Source organism: Vicugna pacos, unplaced genomic scaffold, assembly GCF_048564905.1.
Source record: "Vicugna pacos unplaced genomic scaffold, VicPac4 scaffold_19, whole genome shotgun sequence".
NCBI classification, from domain to species: domain Eukaryota; kingdom Metazoa; phylum Chordata; class Mammalia; order Artiodactyla; family Camelidae; genus Vicugna; species Vicugna pacos.
The window spans coordinates 70,566,917-70,586,304 of NW_027328740.1; the positions used below are offsets into that span (position 1 = coordinate 70,566,917).

Sequence of the window (19,388 nt, forward strand, 5' to 3'; positions counted from 1 at the left end):
GTTTATTTAAGTCCAAAGTAAAATGGACGAGGACTCCACAAGACAGAATGCTATACTAGTCATTAAAAATCATGCCAGGGGAGATAGAATATTGTAGAAAAATGTGTAATAAGCCGAATGGAAAATGGAGGTCTCCACACAGTATACAGGCACACATTGCTCGCTGGTTTTTATGACAGAGGTAATACACACTGATGAAAAGAACAGAAAATAGATGTTAATGTGTTAATTATTATCTCTGAGTACTGGCACCAGGATAGATCCATTTGACCCTTTTTTCATACATTTATATTAAATACACACTATTTTTCATCTGAAAAATGCATTTTTAGATGTCTAGTACCACACATTGGAAAATTACACGAGTACTTACAGAAACAAATAACTAGGAGACACCGCAGCAGCGTCACAAAGTGTAGAAAGGGCGATCCTGAATAACACCGCGCAGTTACATAAGGACCCACAAAGTGAGAGCACCTGCTGTAACAGGGCGCGGCCCCCTTCCATTTGTCAGATGTGTCTTCAGGGCTGAGGCAGTTCTGAGCACGGCCAGTGTCAGTGCTGGTGTCTGGATGGATGCCACTGGAGGTGAGGGCACCTGCAAGCCGAGAGGAAGAACAGAAATCATCCTCTGCTTTTTCTGTCTTGTTTCTTTGTTACTTTTAAAGAGAGGCGGAAATAAGATAAACTGGATCTTTCCTACTGAAACTTCAGTAATGAAACCATTTTTAAAGTGATCACAACTTATATTCTGCCTATGACTGTCTTTTCAACAAAGCATCATATTTATAAAATGTTAATTAACTCAGTTAATTAACTCCCTGTTGAAACATTCTAGTAAAGAGCATGAACTGCAGTATGTAAAAGAACCACACCTGCAGTGACTAGCTCAGCTGTCTTGACGGCAGTGCAGTCAGCCCCCACCATCCCGTGGCCCTGAGCTCCTGATGCTGGTAAGAGAGCGCGCTGCTGCCTCAGATGGAAAGAAAAGGTGAAAGCATTTTCTGAAATCTACAGCACTGACAAAACATAACTGATAAATCCCAGGCTCCTTTGAGGCTGTCATTTTCCGTTTCTGGCCAACACCCGTCAATGAGCAGAACCACCCCATTCCCGAGTCATGGGACTCACGTGGGCAGAAGTTTTGGAGAAATTTCCAGGTATAGAATGTAAACCAACTATACATAAAACTCTGAAAAAGAAAAGATGCAATAATCTGATTTTGGAAGACACTAAAATATTCTCCTAAGCCTTAGTACTTGGAAAGGCTGGGCTTCTACTAAGCCACTTATTTATTTCACAGCCAATGAGCATCTCCCACAAACCCTGTTTCCCTGTGTCTGCTGGGAGCTTCAGGCACATTGATGTTGTCTATCTTATAAGTCACAAGGCAGAGGCGTGTGTCTCACGCTGGCAACTCTCACACAGGCTCAACTCCTAGCCTCACTGTATGAACTTGGCCCCATTTTCTCACCTGTTTATTTGGTACCTGTTCTTCTGTAAGCTGCCTGAAATGCTTATTGAAACAAGTCAGAAGAATGAGTGGGTAGAGAAATGGACAGATGGACAGGTGAGAGATGGGCAGAAAAACAGAGAGTCTCCAAGAGAAGGGGAGCAATCAAAATTACCTATGCAAAACCCTCTTCTAGTCAGGGAAGGAAACCACCACGGAGAAGTGTGAAGAGGCAGGTTGCTTAGGACTGTTTCCTGGATTCCATGAAAAGTCACACCAAGAGATGAGAGGGTAGAACTCTAAATAATAAAAGAAAAAATCATGCATGTTTGAAAAATATATCTACATTATGTACTTTCTAAAGAATAGAGTCAAATTAGCAAGGCCCAATAACACAATCCTTGGGTATATACAGAAGTGAGAATCCCATCTCCAATCTGCAAGGCATCCCTTTGGAGCACTGAGAGTCTACAGGGTGCAGTCATAAAGCCATCACCGCAAAAGCGATGCTATCCTGCACTTACGAGGAAAGAGCAGCTGTGCTCGGTCTGCCTACACGTGTCTTTTACACCCCTCAGCACCTCTACGGGGGAGGGACGCCTAGCGAGCCCCATCTCTGCAGGACAGAAAACAAGTCCAAGAGAGGCTAAGCTGACCTACCAATTCTCCATCTCACAGGACTTGTCACTCCAGACCAGGACTCGAACTCGGACCCACGTTTGTAACCACAGTACTACCGTATTTTATGTGCTTTTTGTGTGTATAATACATTTGTTTCTGGCATGAAAGGGTATTTAATAAATGATCGGTTGTCTTGTCTATCTCATTAGTTCACAATCTTTATATTTTTGAATTGTACTCTTCCCCTGGAGAAAGGAACGGAAAGAGCGGGGGTCAGAATGAGGTGGGGCTCCATTCTTTATCTGTTGCCTCATCTCATCCAAGTCCCCAAACAGGGAGAAAGAGCAAATGTTCTCTTCATCATTTAAAGAGAGGGCTCCAGTGACGGTGACTTACTCAACCCCAAAACCAAGTCTGGGGGAAGGGCACATGCAGCAACGAGAGCAGTATCACCTGTAGGAAGGCAAAAAGAGCTCAGGGGATGGCTCAATGGGTCAGCCTGATTTCATTTCAATCGATAATACAATAGCACACTCTAAAAAAACTAGAATGCAATGGATTTCCTCTTTCTTGACATCTAGCAAGTTTCCACATCTCACATGTAACATTATCACGAACTAGTGAAAGGAAGAGTCCACAGACAAGGAAAATCAATGCCACAGGCAGGCTGAAACACAGGCTGGAGGAAAGGAAGGGAAAGGGCATAGTAAAGAAGAGGGGAAATTCTGGGAAAAAGACATCATCACAAGGACTCTCAAGCATCATCCAGCAATCATATAATCATTCTTTCAAGAGAGAGTTACTTAGGTCCTATTTTGTGCAACATTGTACAGTGGGCGAAGCAAGAGCACAGCGTCCATGGTGGCAGCAAGCTGCGGAGCTCCAATACACTTCTGATCCCGGTACCTTGCACACTTGTCCTCAGTATAAAGGCAAAATATATAGTAAAATAATCCAATGTAAACTCTATGCAATGCTGAAAAAAATTAAAGAATACCTAAATACCTGGACAGACACACCACGCACATTCCTGAATCAAATGACAGCATTCTTGGGATGGCAGTGCTCCCCAGAGCGATCCATATATTCAACGTGGACTCGATCACAATCCCAGTGGGTTCCTCTGCAGAAACTGACTATCTGCTGCTACAATTCATATGGGAATTCGAGGATCTCAGTAACCAAACCGTACTTGAAATAGAAGAACAGTTTGAGAGGACTTGTAATTCTCAATTTCAAACCTTACAACTGTATCTCCAGGTGAGATTAGAGGCCATTTTTAAGTTATAATTGTGTTTATCCTTATTTTCTAAATTCTGTACAACGAATATACCTGTTAGAATAAGAAATTTAAAAAGTAAGGTATCTTTTAAAACATGCAAACCTATTCATTCATTGGGAAAAAAATATTTTGACTATAAAGAAGTAAACAAATATCTAGTGAAAAAGGACTATTTAAAAACAAGAGTGCATTTACATTTTTTGTAAATTGGAAACTGAAAAGCACAAACACATCAAGTTTCTACGGAGAGTGTTGCAACATATTAATTGTTATTTCCAAAATTCTAATTGAACAATGAAAACTCAAGAAAGAGAAAATCTTGATTGACAGCCAACTGCAAACACATGAAGAGCAAAGGCCTAGAAATCACAGTTCCTTTAACTCTGCTACTAACTCAATAGGAGAGGAAATTCCTCAGTGAGGGGACAGTGGAATCCCATGCATAAGACAGGATACACAGTACAAACTGCACTAGAATTGGGGGTGATTTCCATAGAAGAATTCTAAAGTTACAACATTGATGAAAAACTATAAAAACACTGACAGACAGATTAAAACACACAGTCATATATATTATATAAAAACATATGAAGTCTGCCCCCATGTTGCATAGAAATACAAACATATTTGTTCATTTATGGGCACTGATTACTTTATCCCAGGTAGAATATTTCAACTAAAATAGATAATCAATAATACACTCCTCTTGTCAAAACTAGTTGATAAGTTACTCTGCTATGTATGCATAATGTGTCTAAGATAGATTTAAAATTAGTGAAAAAGATATTTGTATGGTTTCTTGAACCCTTCTCAAAACACCAAGCTTAATTTTAAAATAAATCTGAGCAGTATTTCTATATGATCTTTTCCCTTGTGAAATGAACAACACAGTCTGTTGTCAAAATTCTTTCCTTACAATGATTCACGAGCACCGTATACTCACAAAACTGCTGGACAGCAAGGCACTATCCAGACACTGTGACAAATCAAATGAAACACAAGGAAGACAGTGACCCTATTCTGCAGGGCTTATAATCTGTTCCAACACCGGGTTTTTATTTGATTTGTTTGATTGGTTAGAAAAATAAAATCACTCAAGTACATTCTTCTTTGAGCATTATGTAAATCATGACTCTCTTTTTAGTGTCATGAGCAGGAAAGACTTGAGTATGAATTGATTAGATCAACTAGGCACAATCATCGCTGGAGCCTGTGTAATAAATAAGTACATGAGATCTAAAATAAACCTACACAGATCTCTGCAAGGAAAATGAAGAGGTGAGTTCCCCAATGAGAAAACAAACAATCAAGAAATCAAAAAAGGAAAACTTTTTCATTAATGATTCCAGGCAGTAGTGGAGCATGGTGGTGAAGATCACAAATGCTGGGGACAAACATGAGGGTCTGAAATCCCACAGCACTGGGTAGCTGTGACACTGATATTTAAGTGAAATTTTCTGCACCTCAGTCTCCTATCCATAGACTGGGGACAGCCACAGCACCCATCTCCTAGAACAGTCTTAAGAATTAAGTTATTTTTTATATAAAAGTTTAAATAAAATACCTCAGATTTTAAATATTACCCCAAAAGCTCAAGGAACAAAGAAAACAGTGATAAATTGGAGTTCATCAAATGTTAAAAATTTGCTTCAAAGGACACCATCCAGAAGGTGAAAAAACATCAGAGAGGAGAAAATTTTTTCAAATTATTTATCTGATTAAGTATTTGTATCTTCAAATAAAAGAAAAAACTCCTACAACTCAACAAGAAAAAGAGAACTCAATTAAAATGTGTATAAAGTATCTGAAAATGTATTTTTCAAAGAAAATATACAAATGGCCAATAAGCACAATCAAACGATGTTCAATATCATTAGCTGTAAAAGAAATCAAGTCAAAACCACTAGGAGAAACCGCTTCACACTTACTACAATAGGTTATAATAAAAAAAATGTGTAACAAGCACTAATGAAGACACAGAGGAAGCGGAGCGCGCAGCCCTTGCTTTTGAGGATGTAACACAGGGTGGCCACTTTAGAAAACAGCCTGGCAGGTCCTCAGAGAGTTGAACATTTGGTTTATGAATGACCCAGCATTTCTGCTCTCTGGTCACAAGTAAGAGAACTGAAAACAAATGTCCACATAAAAATTCCTACAGGAGTATTCACGGCGCCATTACTCTTCACAAACAAAAAGCAGACACAACACAAACGACTATCACCTGATGAATGGGTAAACAGTAGGGCCCAGATATACAGTAGAATATAATTCAGCAATAGCAAAGCATAGAGTACTGACCCAGGCCACAACCTGGAAATACATTGAAAAAGTTACTCAGTGTGAAAGAAGTCAGTCACAATAGACAGTTCCATTTACATGAAATAACTTGTTTTACATGAAATGTCCAGCACAGGCAAATCCATAGAGAGAGAACAATGGCTGCCTGGGGCTGGGGGAGGATGAGGAAGATGGGAATGACTGCTTGTGCATACAGGGCTTCCTGTTGGGGGATGAAAATATTCTAAGATTGACTGCGATGCACAATTCTGGGCTTTGAGTAAAAACCGCTGCACATTTTAATGGGTGAATTGTATTAAAACTGTTAAGGACAAAAGCACCTAGGGCCAGAACCTTCAAATAGTAAATGCAAATTGCTAACTTTTATTACAGGAAGAAGAAACTGCCCTCAGCATGAAAGCAGGAGATCGGCAAATATGGGTTAACAGAATTGGACAAGAGCATTTCACTTGAAAGAGTTGCTGAGTGTACACGAAATATTCAGAAATAGGAAAATCAGCTTGACATCACGAAGAAGCATTCTGCTTCAAATGCAGATCAAGGATTCGGCAAGCCCAGCTGCTAGAAATAACCAGAGAAGAAACCTGGTTCTTACAACAAGCACCAGAGCCAACAAGGAAATGGTGGTGAGGAAAGCAGGCAGCCAAAAATCTGGAACAGTTTGCTACAAATAATTTCTCCACTGAAAATTCAAAAATAAAATGAAAGTGATGCAATGCTGAGCTGGCCTCACGTTAAAGGGCTTCCTCTGCTGCTCGACAGTTCTGTAACCCCGAATGAGAGACTCAGGAGAATCAGCATGGCTCCTGGCAGTCCCCAAGTGACTGCCCTCCAGCACGTTTACCACCATCACATCTGCCAGGGTTGTATTGCAGAGAAGAGACCAACTTCTAAAAGGCACAGGAAATGTTTACCAGGGAAGAAAAGGCTGCTGTCAGTCCTGGGACAGAGGCAGTGTGAGCAGAGGCCAGAAGGCTGCAGGTGAACTGGAGCAGACCTGGGGCAGGAAGGGACCACGGAAGAGCAGATCTCAATTTTCTACTCTCTCTCCCTCGGGTAGGAGAGATAAAGCCTGCATCCTTCTCACCTGGAACTGTGGGTTCTGGCTGGCAGAAGTCTTACGTACAGGGAATGAATACTCAAGACTCTGTGGAAAAAGTCACGAAAGAGAGAGGGCGTAGGGACCCAACTCCACGAGCCTCTCAAATGATCCCATATTTATTGTGTATAATCAAAGGAAAACGTCATTAACAGTTGTGTGATAGTAAGCAGGAACTTGGGGAAAGAAGGATGAGACAGAGATTGTAGAATCCACCATGAGTACAAAGGCTTAGTGTATCTTTAGGTAAGTCATGGGGTGAGGGGAATAAGATACATTCTTTAGACATGTGAATTACAAAGCAGACCACCAGACCAGCTAGGTCCTTGCTTGGGGGATAATAGAGTATCTAACTGCACACAAGCCCAGCCTTTATAGCTGTGGGCCTGGGTCATTGCTTTGCGATGAGCAGAGTGCTATCTAAAACATCATCTACGCAAGCAAAGCATTATCTCTGCTTTTTAAGGCAAGGAGACAGGAGTGAGGATGCACAGGCACTTGCTTGCAAAGCAGTTACTAAGCATACGTTTTCTTCTTAAATTTGACAGGCGGCTGGGGTCTGTTACAATTTGTTAACCCAATCATGGGCTCCCACATGGAACCATTATGGAGGACACCCTAAGGTGACAAATCCTGGCTCTGGGTCTTTTCCTGCCAGCTTCAGCCACTCTAGCAGAGTCTAGGCACATTCCTGAATAATGATCATACAGAACCACCCACACTGTTAACTCCTGGTGCTTGAAACTTAATTTTAGCTCTACACAACTTAACGTAGAAAAGTTTCAGAAATAAAAGATATCATATTTACTTTATATCTCATCATAGGACTGATTTTTCTGATTGCTCTAAGCTGCTTCTTCTTGGTAAAGCACCTAATTCTGCAGGTGAATTCAGTACTTTCTTTGGGCATAACTAGCCAGTTTGGGCTCACTAACTTCTATTGGTCAAATACCGATACACTTAATTGATTTCATTGTTCATCAATTTCAGCTGGGAGCAGAGGGAGTGTCACTCTGTTCCTCAGCCCACCCTCAACCCTTATCATCAGCAACTCAGGCCTCCGGAAACCAAAAAAAGCTTTTGTTTCCCTTCTACAGTTTCAACAAACCCAACAGGATACATAAGCCTGGAGAAAGAATTCAACACAAATGTTAAAACAAAAATCAATAAACCTGAAGCAACTCCATCTCCGAATCATGATACACAATGACATGAGATTAAGTGTGTCAGGCCCAAAGCATGGGTGAGCCTGACCACCTGATTTCTATTCTTCAAAGGAAGGAAAGTTTTCCTATTTTTTATTATCACTCTGTCATTGTTTCTGATTAAGCCAAAAACTAGTTTATGAAATAATTAAGCATTGAAATAACAGATTTTTGTTGTATCAATTACAGAAGGCATTCAGAGGTGTTAGGAAAAACCACCTCTGTAAAAAATGCAAAATTTCTTCCACTGTGAAGAACACGTATACAAAATGCAACAGAGAATTCAAGCTCTTGTGGAGAGGAGCAAAAGCCACAGAATCAAAGCAAAGTCATTACTATGAGTCAACTCAAAATTCACTGGACAATCATGTTCAATGCATTCAATGAAATTTAAAGGCATACTGCAAACCATACACTTAATGATCTGCAGGCTAGAGGAAGAATTTCTCTCTTTAACAGACAAGAGTAATCAATAGGGTGCCCCACCAAACAAGGACCAAAGAACAATCAGGTTTTTAACAGTTCTGATATATCAGCATTTTCTAAAGATCAAAATCCAGAAATTTTAAACATTGATTCACACCACAATGAAACAAGCACTTAAAAAAAAAGAAAAGAAAATAAGCACATAGAACATGTACATAGATCAATGAGAATTTCTTGAGACGCTGGAAGAAACAGGCTATAGTCTTTTACTTGAGAAATAAAACTACTTTTAAAGATAAATGCTAAAACACATTTCATCATTCATGTTGCCTTGAAAAATCTGAGGCACTTGTATCTGATTAGAAAAGCAATTCTGAGTAATAGTGTGTTACAATTCAGAGCCAGTTTGCTTTAGAAGAAAAGAGAAAAGAAAAGCTACCGTTTCTCATATACTGCACAAAGTGTGAAGTGTCTCTCTGCCTCTTTCTCCTCCCGTTTTCTAAGCTCATGCTTCCCAACCCTTCTGAAACAAGTATGAGAACCTCTTATTCCCGCCAATATGCCAAATGACAAAAGAAAATCAATTTATTTGTGTAAGTATATGCTTAAACCTTGAACTGGAAGAGAAAGATATCAGAAGTCTATATGGAACTTATTTCTACATTCCTGAAATCACACACACAAACGTTCACACAGACACAGACACAGACACAGACACATACCCCCTGGATTACTGGGAAATTCACAAACTTAGGATTTCCATCTTCTAGAAGATAACTTTGTAGTTAGTTTAAAATACAAAACTGTCAGCTTTGGAAAGCCTTGATCACCTGCTAAACCATCCAAATATCAAAGAGACCCAATTAGCCTTCTCGGTAGAATGTAATTTCCCATGATGGCAAAACATACCCTAAAAAGTCCTGGATCTAAGTCTCGTGTTTATCACTAGCTATGATCGTTTTTAAGCACATTAACAGATTCAGAAACTTATGTCTCAACAGCATTTATTCTTATTGAAATAGTATACGTGTTCATTTGCCTATACAGAGACCAGGTCCCATGATGGAGTTTAAGAGCTATTTTGTGTATTGCAATATTTATTTTTAAGTGCAGAAAAGGAGGGTGGGTATTACTCAGTTGTAGAGCACCTGCATAGCATGCACAATGTCCTGGCTTCAGTCCCCAGTACCTCAAAAAAAAAATAAATAAAATAAGGGCATATTTAAAAATGAGTAAAGTTATAAAAAAATGCAGACTAAAAACCACTGCAATCTAGGAGACACAATTACAATAAAAAAAAACAAGTTTCTATTAATTATTGGCTATTTGCCAATCGCAGAGACAACCAGAAATCACACCTGATAACCATCACGTGTGATTCTCAGCAACCCTACTAAGTAGACACGGTTGGGAAACCAGGCTCTGCAGATGAGGAGACGGAGCTCAGAGGAGCCGGGGACGCTGACCGTCCTGCTTCCCGTGACACCACATCAGCCCAGGGCAAGCGCTGACGAAGCTGCAATGAGGGGACACCCAGCTGCATGGAACCTTGGGGCACTGGGGAGTCCCAGAAAACACTAAAAACTGTTCAGTGAAAAACCAGCTCAAATATAATACACTGTGCCACATTCTTTAAACAGGGAACATGAGTGAGACCTTTTTGATGCCTCCGTGTCCTTTCTGCCATCGTCAGTTACTTGCCCTCACAGCGTGACCAGTGATGAACTGGACCCCATATGAAGCGCACTCAGATGGCAGAGCATTTGAAGCTGTTTTATGAAGTTTGTAAGACTCTGTCTGTGCCTCACACAGGCGGTCATCCATCACTTCTCACCGGTGTGGATGTACCACCTGAAATCACTCCTTTCTGCTTTTTAAAATCCCTTCATCTACTCCAGACTTTTCAATAGCAAAGAAGCAGCTAAACCACAGACAGTGGACAGCTTTTCACCAAATTTCTTGAACAGCCCATCGGACTACCTGGAAGCCCTTTACTTTTATTAAACCCACTTCCAGGTACTTCATCATTTTCGGATTGATGGACTTGGCCTCTGACTGAGCTACTCAGAGAGCTCCCAGCCTCACATCCGTGAGAGGACCCTGCTGTTGGGAGAAATCAGTGAGAAAGGCGTACATCCCCCAGTCATGTCTGCATGGCTAGAAGTGCCACAACGTGCTAAAAATTTATACCATCATAACCCCTGGGCTCCCATGGACTGGTTTCACATTAACCAAACTCATGAGACACTGATGCAAGAAAACCAGAAATTTAACTTATTAACGTAACAGAAGATGTGAAACTATGAACCAGACTGCAATATCAGAGTTCAACCATGAGTATACGTTCTCCTCCACGGCCCAAACACGGGCAGGCAGTCACATGGCAAGTGTGGACAGAAGCAGAGCAGGAAGGATTTCTAGATGAATTCAATGGACTAAATTTCTGTTATAACAACAGATCTGCTGCCTGGAAAACAATTAATTCTAATCACGGTGCACTCTTCGTGGACAGTTGCCGAGACACGACTGTGAGCACCTGTGTAACTCTCCTTTCCCTGTCCTTTCTGGGCTAATTGATGCACAGACGTACAGAAATCGAGGGATGCAGATACATCTAAACACCCAAAGCCCATTCTGGGAGCCACAATACCATACAGCCAGGGTTAAAATACTTGCTCTGCCACTTACTAGTTCTGTGACCTTGGTCAACTTACCCTCTGTGTGCCTCAATTTCCACACTGTGAAACTGGGATAACAATCAAACCTTCCTTACTCGCTTGTTGAGAAGATTGAAGGATTCATTTCTGTAAAACGCTCAGAAAAGAATGTAGCACATTTTGGGTGCTCAACAAATGTCAAATTAATATTACAGTGGTTTACAAGTCTCCTTCCTAATCATCTTCTGTGTTTCCTGGCTAGACTAATACCCAAAGGAAATTCTTATTTCTCCTTTTATAAACTCATGGGATGAACCCTTCTGTTCCATCCCACCACCTGTTTAAACTGATGGAAGGGATACCTCCTCCCCACTCCTCTGGGCCATGCAGAGTGCTACTCCCTTCACAGCCCTGACCCCTGGTCCACAGCTAGCCCTCCTCACATTAACAGATTGAGTTGTGATTCCGGGGAGACAAGCAGGGCATGTGAAACCCTTCCTTTCCCTCCAGTGTTGACTACCCTAGGGAAGCACCCTGGATGCTCAGCTCCATTGCAGAACAGCCCTGTGCATGATGGGGCTCATTCTCTCAAGGGAAGGCTTGCTGTGGCCCAGAGATACCTGGGACAGGGTGAGTCTCTACTTCTGGGACACAGTATCATGACACTCATTTATCCACAGCCCTGAAGTTCATGGAGAACGTGGCTTCATCAGTAACAAAGAAGACATTTATCGCCTGCCTACTCTTTTGTGTCATCTCTCAGTTGGCTGCTGGAGACAACATGTGTATAAGTATTGGTTCCCCTTAGGCCCCAACATATATGAAGTAACAAAAATTTCTGTGGCTTAACGTTGGTCCAGGGCGACTGTGTAACAGTTCTGACTCTGCTGATGCTAAATTATGGGTGTAGGAATTATGGAACGTCCTCAAATATCTTTCATCATAAAATCAGCTTTTCTTATTTTCTTGTTTCTTTGTAATTACCAAAGACTATAAAATGATGGCTGCACACAAAACAGCAGCTAAAGTTTATGAGCTCTCTTGACATACCCACTGTGGTAAACATGTTACATAATTACTAATTCTCACAATTCTACAAAGCAGATATGAGTGTCCCCTTCTCACAGACGAGGGGAAAACTCAGAACGAGCTGACTCAGGATCACATGGTTCAGTGTCAGCACGTGCAGGCAAACCCAAGTCAAGAAACTACACCCCATCATATATGTACCAAATCAACTCCCACCAATTAACACACAGCGGCGGGGTCAATACTCAGGGAACTCAACACACCTTTCAGCTTTATGGTGCTCCAGAGGCAGCTTCTAGCTGTTTTATAATATCCCGGCTCACTGGTTTCTAACACTAGAAGAAAAGCCCGATTTTGCCATTGTTTGCACAGCAAGTCTGAAATGTTCACAGCGAGATAAAAGAATAAAACTATGATATAAGCAGAAAAAATTTTCCAGGTAGAAAGACATAATGGACGTTGTGCTATTCTGAAGCATTAAGCAAAGGAATCAAAATAAAATCACATTGTTTAAGCCTTATTTTACAAACAGAAAAATTAAGACTGTAAAAAGTTGCAACAGCGCCACCTATGGCTAAAAAGACCTTCCAGGTTGCCGGGAAACATGCAACACAAAAATTGACTGTAAGATGAGAAACGAGAATCAGATAACTAGAAGCTTATGTAGCATATACTGCACTTTGCTTCGGGGGGATGGAGGGGTATTCAGTATTTAATCTGATATTGCTAATACTCCTAAATATAAACAAAAGACATAGGCTCATGGAAGCTCATCTTAGAAGAGGAAAGAATCCAGTCCAGCCACTTCATTTTACACCAGGGGAGACTGAGACCTGAGATCTGTCCTCCTGGCAATCAGCAGCAAAGCTCTCCTAGGTCTCATGTCTTGCACTGTAGTAAAAACCAACAGAACTGTACTACGCCTATATTCATAAAAGTCACGTCTGTATTTTTCCAACAGTAGGTAATCTAAGTATCTTGCAAAATACTTCTCAAAGAGCCAGGAAATCATAGAAGGGTATTGAAATACAAAAACATTTATTTACATATTAAAACAGCATGAGCTTTATTATCTCTATTAAAAAAGTGACATGTCAAATCAAAATTTTGAAATTTTAAAACCTGAAAAGAGTGCAGAAAAAAATCAAAATTTTCTTTAGTCACAAAAGAGAGAAGCTTATTCCCTGATAATAATCAATGTGGATTTTTCTAAACTTAATGGTTCTGGTCAGAATCCCGAGAAATTAAATGTCTGATGGATGGTTACACGGCAACATGAATTCTGAGCTTACATTCTGTGTAAATAATCTTCAAGGTCGTCTGCTTAAGGCAATTTAAGTAGTCCCTGTCTCACTAGAATGACACAGATTTCATTAAAGCTTCATACTGCACTTAAAAAAAACAATCCTAGTTACTTTAAGCCATATTAATGTATATCATATATACACATATTGAATATGCATCAGAAATAAGCTACCCTTTTTAGTATTCAGAGTTGATACTTCTAAACTGTCAGTCACTGTGAAAGCACATTTTTATTAAGCACCTCTACGGTGCTTTGTATACAAGGCGTCCAGCTCTCACAGTCAGACAAGGTAAACCATATTACTCAAATTTCACAAATGACGAAATATACTTAAGCCATGTAAACAACTAAGATATTCATCATCAGGAAAGAAAAGAGTAAGGATTTTACTTACAATACTCACTGACAAAGTTTTCTTTCATACTAAGACTACATAAAACAAATTCAGTGTTTGGAAATTTTTCAGTAAATAAGCACCACTAGAAAAAACAAGTAACATCATTAGCAACAGTTGGACTTTCAAAGACCACTTCTCTCTTGCACAATAGTTATTTTAAATGTTTTGTTTTTAGTTCTCACAAAGCACTAAATTAAAAAACTATTTCCTTTACAGTCATTACCTGAGAATAAAACATTTGTGAAAATGTACAATTTTAATTTATGCCACTCTGCCTCTCATTCTCACTGGTGTCTCTCCTTTGAAGACCTCATCAGGCTGAGATAGCTAAAATCGGTCATTTATGGGCTCACAGGAGTTCGGGAAAACACTCAACGGGAAGCTGATTAGAGGAGCAATTGAGAATTCATCCTGTGCAGCCTGGATTCCAGCATCGAGCTAGCCACCGCCAGCTGCATGTCATTTGGGGCAAGCTGACCCATCTCTCAATCCCTCAGCTACAAAAAAGGAGACACTGATACCTACAATCAAACTCTTGCTATGAAGTAAAATATGAGCAAAGCATTTTAGCCTCAGTTAGGCGTCCACTCACAGCGAGTGTGGTCATTATGATGATGAGGATGGCTGTTAACAAATTAAGCTCGACCAAACAGGAGAAATCACCTTAAAGGAGAAACATTTTAAGTCCATGAGTATTTCCTTTTGGGTGGACTGTAGAATATTCTATAGATTTTTTTTTTAATAAACCAAATTTTGTCCATTAATTGTAGATTTACAGGTTCATGGACAAGTCTCCAGAAAAATAATTAGAGGCCTCTAACCTCTGAAAATTAAGATGTAAATTTAAAAAAAAATCAGGGAAGAGATTATACCTCATTTGGGAGAGTATGTGCTTAGCATGCATGAGGCCCTCAATTCAGTCCCCAGTAACTCCATCTAAAAACTTTGTTTTTTAAGAAATAGAGAATTAAAGCAAAAGGATGGAGGAATACGGAAATTTTTAGAGACTCATCTCAGATTTAAGATAGGGAAGAAACCATCCAATTCTCAGAAGAAATCTTGAGGACTATGTAAACTGGATCTGAGATGTCTAGTCTTTTAACATTATTCATGAAATCATATTACCAAGTCTTAAAACTACCTGATAACCCACAGTGGTGATACTGATCATAACAGCTACCATCACGTATCGAGCTCCGGCTAGGACTGCTCTGTTCTGACATCTCTACCCCTAAGGCCTCACCAGGCGGAGAGCACTAAATTCGGTCATTTATGAGCATCTCGTGTAAGTCCTCCATTTGTGCTTCTCACTCTCCCCTCACCAGCTCCTCTGAGGGAAGCACTGTTATCATCTTCCCCACCCGCAGATAAGGCCACTGAGGCACAGACACTAAACCCGTTCCAGGCCACATTGGAATTAAAGGACGTCTGTATTTCTGCTGTTTTGCTTTTGACAAAGGAATCTGAGATATCAATTCAAAGCATACTGTTAAATAATCAAGTCTGTCAGGTCTTCACCTCAAAGAGCAGATACTATAAATTCCTGATGTAGGATGAGGCTGCCGTCACAAACTGACTCAGCTTGAAATTAATATCCAAGATGAAGCAGCGGATACACGTAAATATTCACGATTGTCAAGTCTGCCCACGGGTCTGGGCCCTTCACTGCCTGAAAGGGGGTGAAATCCCCACCCGTGTCTGGGAGGGAAGCGCGGCTCTTCCCGGGCTCACCCAGGCTTCATAGGCTATTTACCCCCACAGACTAGCCTCAACGGTTAAAAGCTCTCAAGATTTTTACACCAGGCAAAACTGAAAGACATTTCTGTAGATGGAGCACTTTCTCAGGCTTAAATTTTTTTGCCTACACTCAGCCAGAGGGAGAAAAGAAACAGGACTCTACAAAGTCCTGACCCTCACCACTCACAGGAGTAGAATGACCACAGCAGAAGATGGCCCTTCACATTGCAGGATGTGAACAAAATAAAGATGCCCCAACAACAGGCACTCCCAGACACAGCGCTCAGCAGTCTTCTGCACAATCACAGTTGTGCAGCCCTCAACACCTTCTATTTCCAGAACACTTCATCAGCCCAAAAGAATCCCCCTATCACTAGCATTCACTCCGTAATCCCCCTCCACCCAGCCCCTTCCAACCATCACCTGCTCTCTGCCTCTGCATGTGCCTTTTCTGGGCTTTTCAGATCACTGAAATCAACAATATGTGGCCGTTTGTGTCTGCTTCCTTTCAATTAACATGCTGTTAGCAAGGCTTGTATATTTTGAAGTGGCATCAGCATCTCTTTATTTTTTATTTGTTTTGGAAACGTTAAAGATTATTAGAAGGTGGTAAGTACTATCAAAAAGAGTAGAGTGGAGCATAAGTGATTGTGTTTCAAAGGGAAAAGTGTGGGTTGAACAGTCAGGGTGGACTTCCCAAAACAGGTGGCATTTTTCATTTTCCTCTTTTTTTTTCTTTTTTATTCACTCTTACGTGTGAATAATGTTCCACTACATGGAGATACTACATTCTGTTCATCCATTCAGCAGCTATGTATGGACGAGGTCCAGAAGAATGAGTGTAAAGGGTGACTAGCATGGATGGCATTTAAGCAAAGGGCAAAATGTGTTTTCAAAAAAAAGCCAACAAACAGAGGCGCAAGGAAATTCAGTGCGTTTCTGAGCAAAGTGCTTGCTTGCTTCGGCAGGACTACCGTGCAGGGCTGGGGCGGATATTGGCAGGAATCACGGTGAGGGAGTCACCTGAGAAGACATCCCACTGCAAGCAGCTCAGCCAATCCTCCTCCCTCATCCTGTATTGTTAGAGCAATGTTTCTAGGTTACTCTTATTTCAATTAATAGCATTTAACTGCACGTCTGATCATCACCATCAGACCACATTACCTCCAAGTCACAGAAAATCATTCACTGACCGGAGCAGCACCAGGACATAATGGTGATGGATTAGGGAGTCCTGCAGCATTCCAGCCTGCAGGCACAAACCCCACATGTGCCCTGGTGATGTCCAGAAAATAAAATGCATGGAAATATCTCACTGCTGGAACACGACATCTGCCCTCAAATTGCCCGAAAATCATGCTGGCAAAGCACTACTCAACCTTCTCAGTACAAAAAAAAAAAAAGCTAAGAAGGCAAATTTAGGCTCTTCCATTGAAAACCAGCAGCCACCACTGCCAGTATTTGAGCTGGAATGCTCCTGACTTTGAAAACCACTGCACAGTTACATTTCAAACGTGAAACTCATATATATATACCACGTAGATGATATTGCAGTAGGATTTTTCTTTTCAAAATTTCCAGTTGCAAAATTAGCACAAGAAAGTTTATGTTTAGGCTTTAAAAAAAATCAATTATCCTCCATTTTCTTAATTTTGAACTTATTATTATTTTATAAATGGAGCTATGGTGCGTATTTAAAACCTTTTGATTTCTGAAAACAAGACGTTTATGACCTCACTATTTCAGAGCAAACTTTAACGATTCTTTGAGAGGTGGGGCCTGGGGTGCTCACTAACAGCTCTTTAAATACTGACAAGGATGTGCTATTAAGTAATACAAAGGCTCTAAGTCCACATTAGCTCAGAAAGCAAAGAAACCACACCAAAGACTTCCTTAAATATTTTATATATTCCTATTCTTTTGAATATTAAAGCTCTTAAAACATATGATTTTTTTTGAAAAAGACAACAGCTGTAATAATTTTCCTCTCACCAAGAAAGCAATCTTTATCAGGAATAAAAACCCCTATGGAAATCGAAATGACAGGACGTTTCTAGCTAAGTGAACATCCAGATCTGAACACAAACCTAAATCCTATCAGATCTCACTCGAAGGAGCTCTACAAAGGCCTGGGCAACCCTGGAGATTAGCTCTTTTGTTCCAAATGTTGGCTGAGCTAAGATAATCACACTAGGCATGGAAAGAGAGAAGAGGAATGTCCACCTGGCAGCCTCCATCAGTTTTCTTCCAGCCACAAGGTGCCTCTAGGGCAGCCCCGCTAACAAGTCCCCCATAAGAAAAGCCGGCATCCACACTGCCCCTGCCATCCCCAAGTAGCCCCGAAGCCCATATCCCAGCCTGTGAATGGTCTTCAAATGATCCCCCAGTTGGTGGCACCCTCCACCTCTTCCCCGCTACACACACACACAAAGCCACGACAGCCTTCCCAAAGCACAAATTTGATTACATCAACCCCACTTCAAACAGTTCAGAGGCTCCCTGGTAGAGTTCTAGCCCCACCCCAGACCCTGCTCGCCCAGCCTCATCTCAGTACATAGGTCCCCAGTGACCTCAGGAGCCCCCTGACCTGCTCCTACTTCCCACTTGCCTCCAGGTTCATTTTGACTGTTTCCCAAGGAAGCCTTCCCTCCCTCCAACCTCCACAATTTGTTCCTCTCTTCCTAGAACATTCTAGGCTAACTGACAACGCTAAGCTCTCAAGAAGCAAATACATTTTGCTTATTTATGTGGCTACACTCTCTCTCCCCTAGACTCACTGAAGTGCACGTGTTATGAATAAATGAATGACGGGTTGGATCTCAAAGGGACAGACATACCTGCTCTCACCCGTCCCGACCCTTTTGTCTGTAGTATATCAGAAGCAAAACCAGAACTACCTTCCCTGAGGGTCACTTCTGTTGACACCCTTCACTGCCTACTGTGTCAGTTCTAGTAAAACTCAACTTCTTCCAAAGCCCTACACCCCGGACTCTCTCCAGTGTCCTCCCCAGCAGGGGCTCCCTCCACCCTGGACCGCACAGGGCACTCTCCCCGGGTCCCCACGCCAAAAGCCTCCAGGCCTCTGCCCGGGCTGCCCCTGCGACCTGAGCCACATTCTTGACTCCTTCTCTTGGCTGACTCTTACTCTGTCCTCACAACTGAATGTACAGCCCATTTCTTCCAGGAAGTCCTCTCTGATAATGTCCTTTAAGTCTTGTCTGGGCTCTATCTATAGCAGCAGTACATGGTGACCAACTGGGTGTTTGCCCGCTCCTTTGAGACCACGAACACTTGGGAACCACGTGGGAAGGAGTGAGAGATTACAAGACAGGTGGGGGAATCAAAAAGCAGAAATCACAGCCCAAGTCCCAAATTCAAGGATACTTTCTCAGAAAACAGTATAAAATATTTCACACGTGTGCCATTTGGCTACTATTTTTGTGGCTTGTGGACAGCAAGAACTTGGTGTTCTAGCCCAAAACCCAGGTTACATGCAAAGAAATGTATATATTCTTATCCAAAGGAAACCAGAGCTGCTCAACAACAGTTTTCATTTAGAACTGAAAGGAAATTTGATAAAGGCAATCTCTCTCTCTTCTTTCTTTACTGGAATCATATAATTTTAGAAGTATTTGCGTGACTAACAGACGGCTACAGCCCGTGATTCTGCACTGAAGTGTTTGAGGCTGAGGAAGCCTAGATTACATTCACTCTGTAAATGCAATCACACCAACACACTGATAGGTGCCGTGAGTGGTGGAGCTGATGTTCCAAAGCAGGCAACATTATTCTGTAAGAGAACTCTAAATAGAAAGTAAGAAATGCAATGTCCTGTACTCAATTTCATTTGCTATATGGGCCATTAACTGATAGTATAT

General features: G+C 41.2%; 1 protein-coding gene across 1 annotated transcript in view; it reads right to left on the reverse strand.

Annotated features, from left to right (window-relative positions):
• The window catches only part of LOC140693521 (uncharacterized), a 114,224-nt gene that overhangs the window by 84,303 nt on the left and 10,533 nt on the right, over positions 1-19,388 (reverse strand). Inside the window, exons 3-5 of the mRNA XM_072957341.1 lie at positions 1,132-1,192; positions 876-969; positions 478-598 (exon numbers count right to left, since the gene is read on the reverse strand). Coding sequence (XP_072813442.1) covers positions 478-598; positions 876-969; positions 1,132-1,192 — 276 coding nt within the window. The remainder of the gene's footprint in view (positions 1-477; positions 599-875; positions 970-1,131; positions 1,193-19,388) is intronic.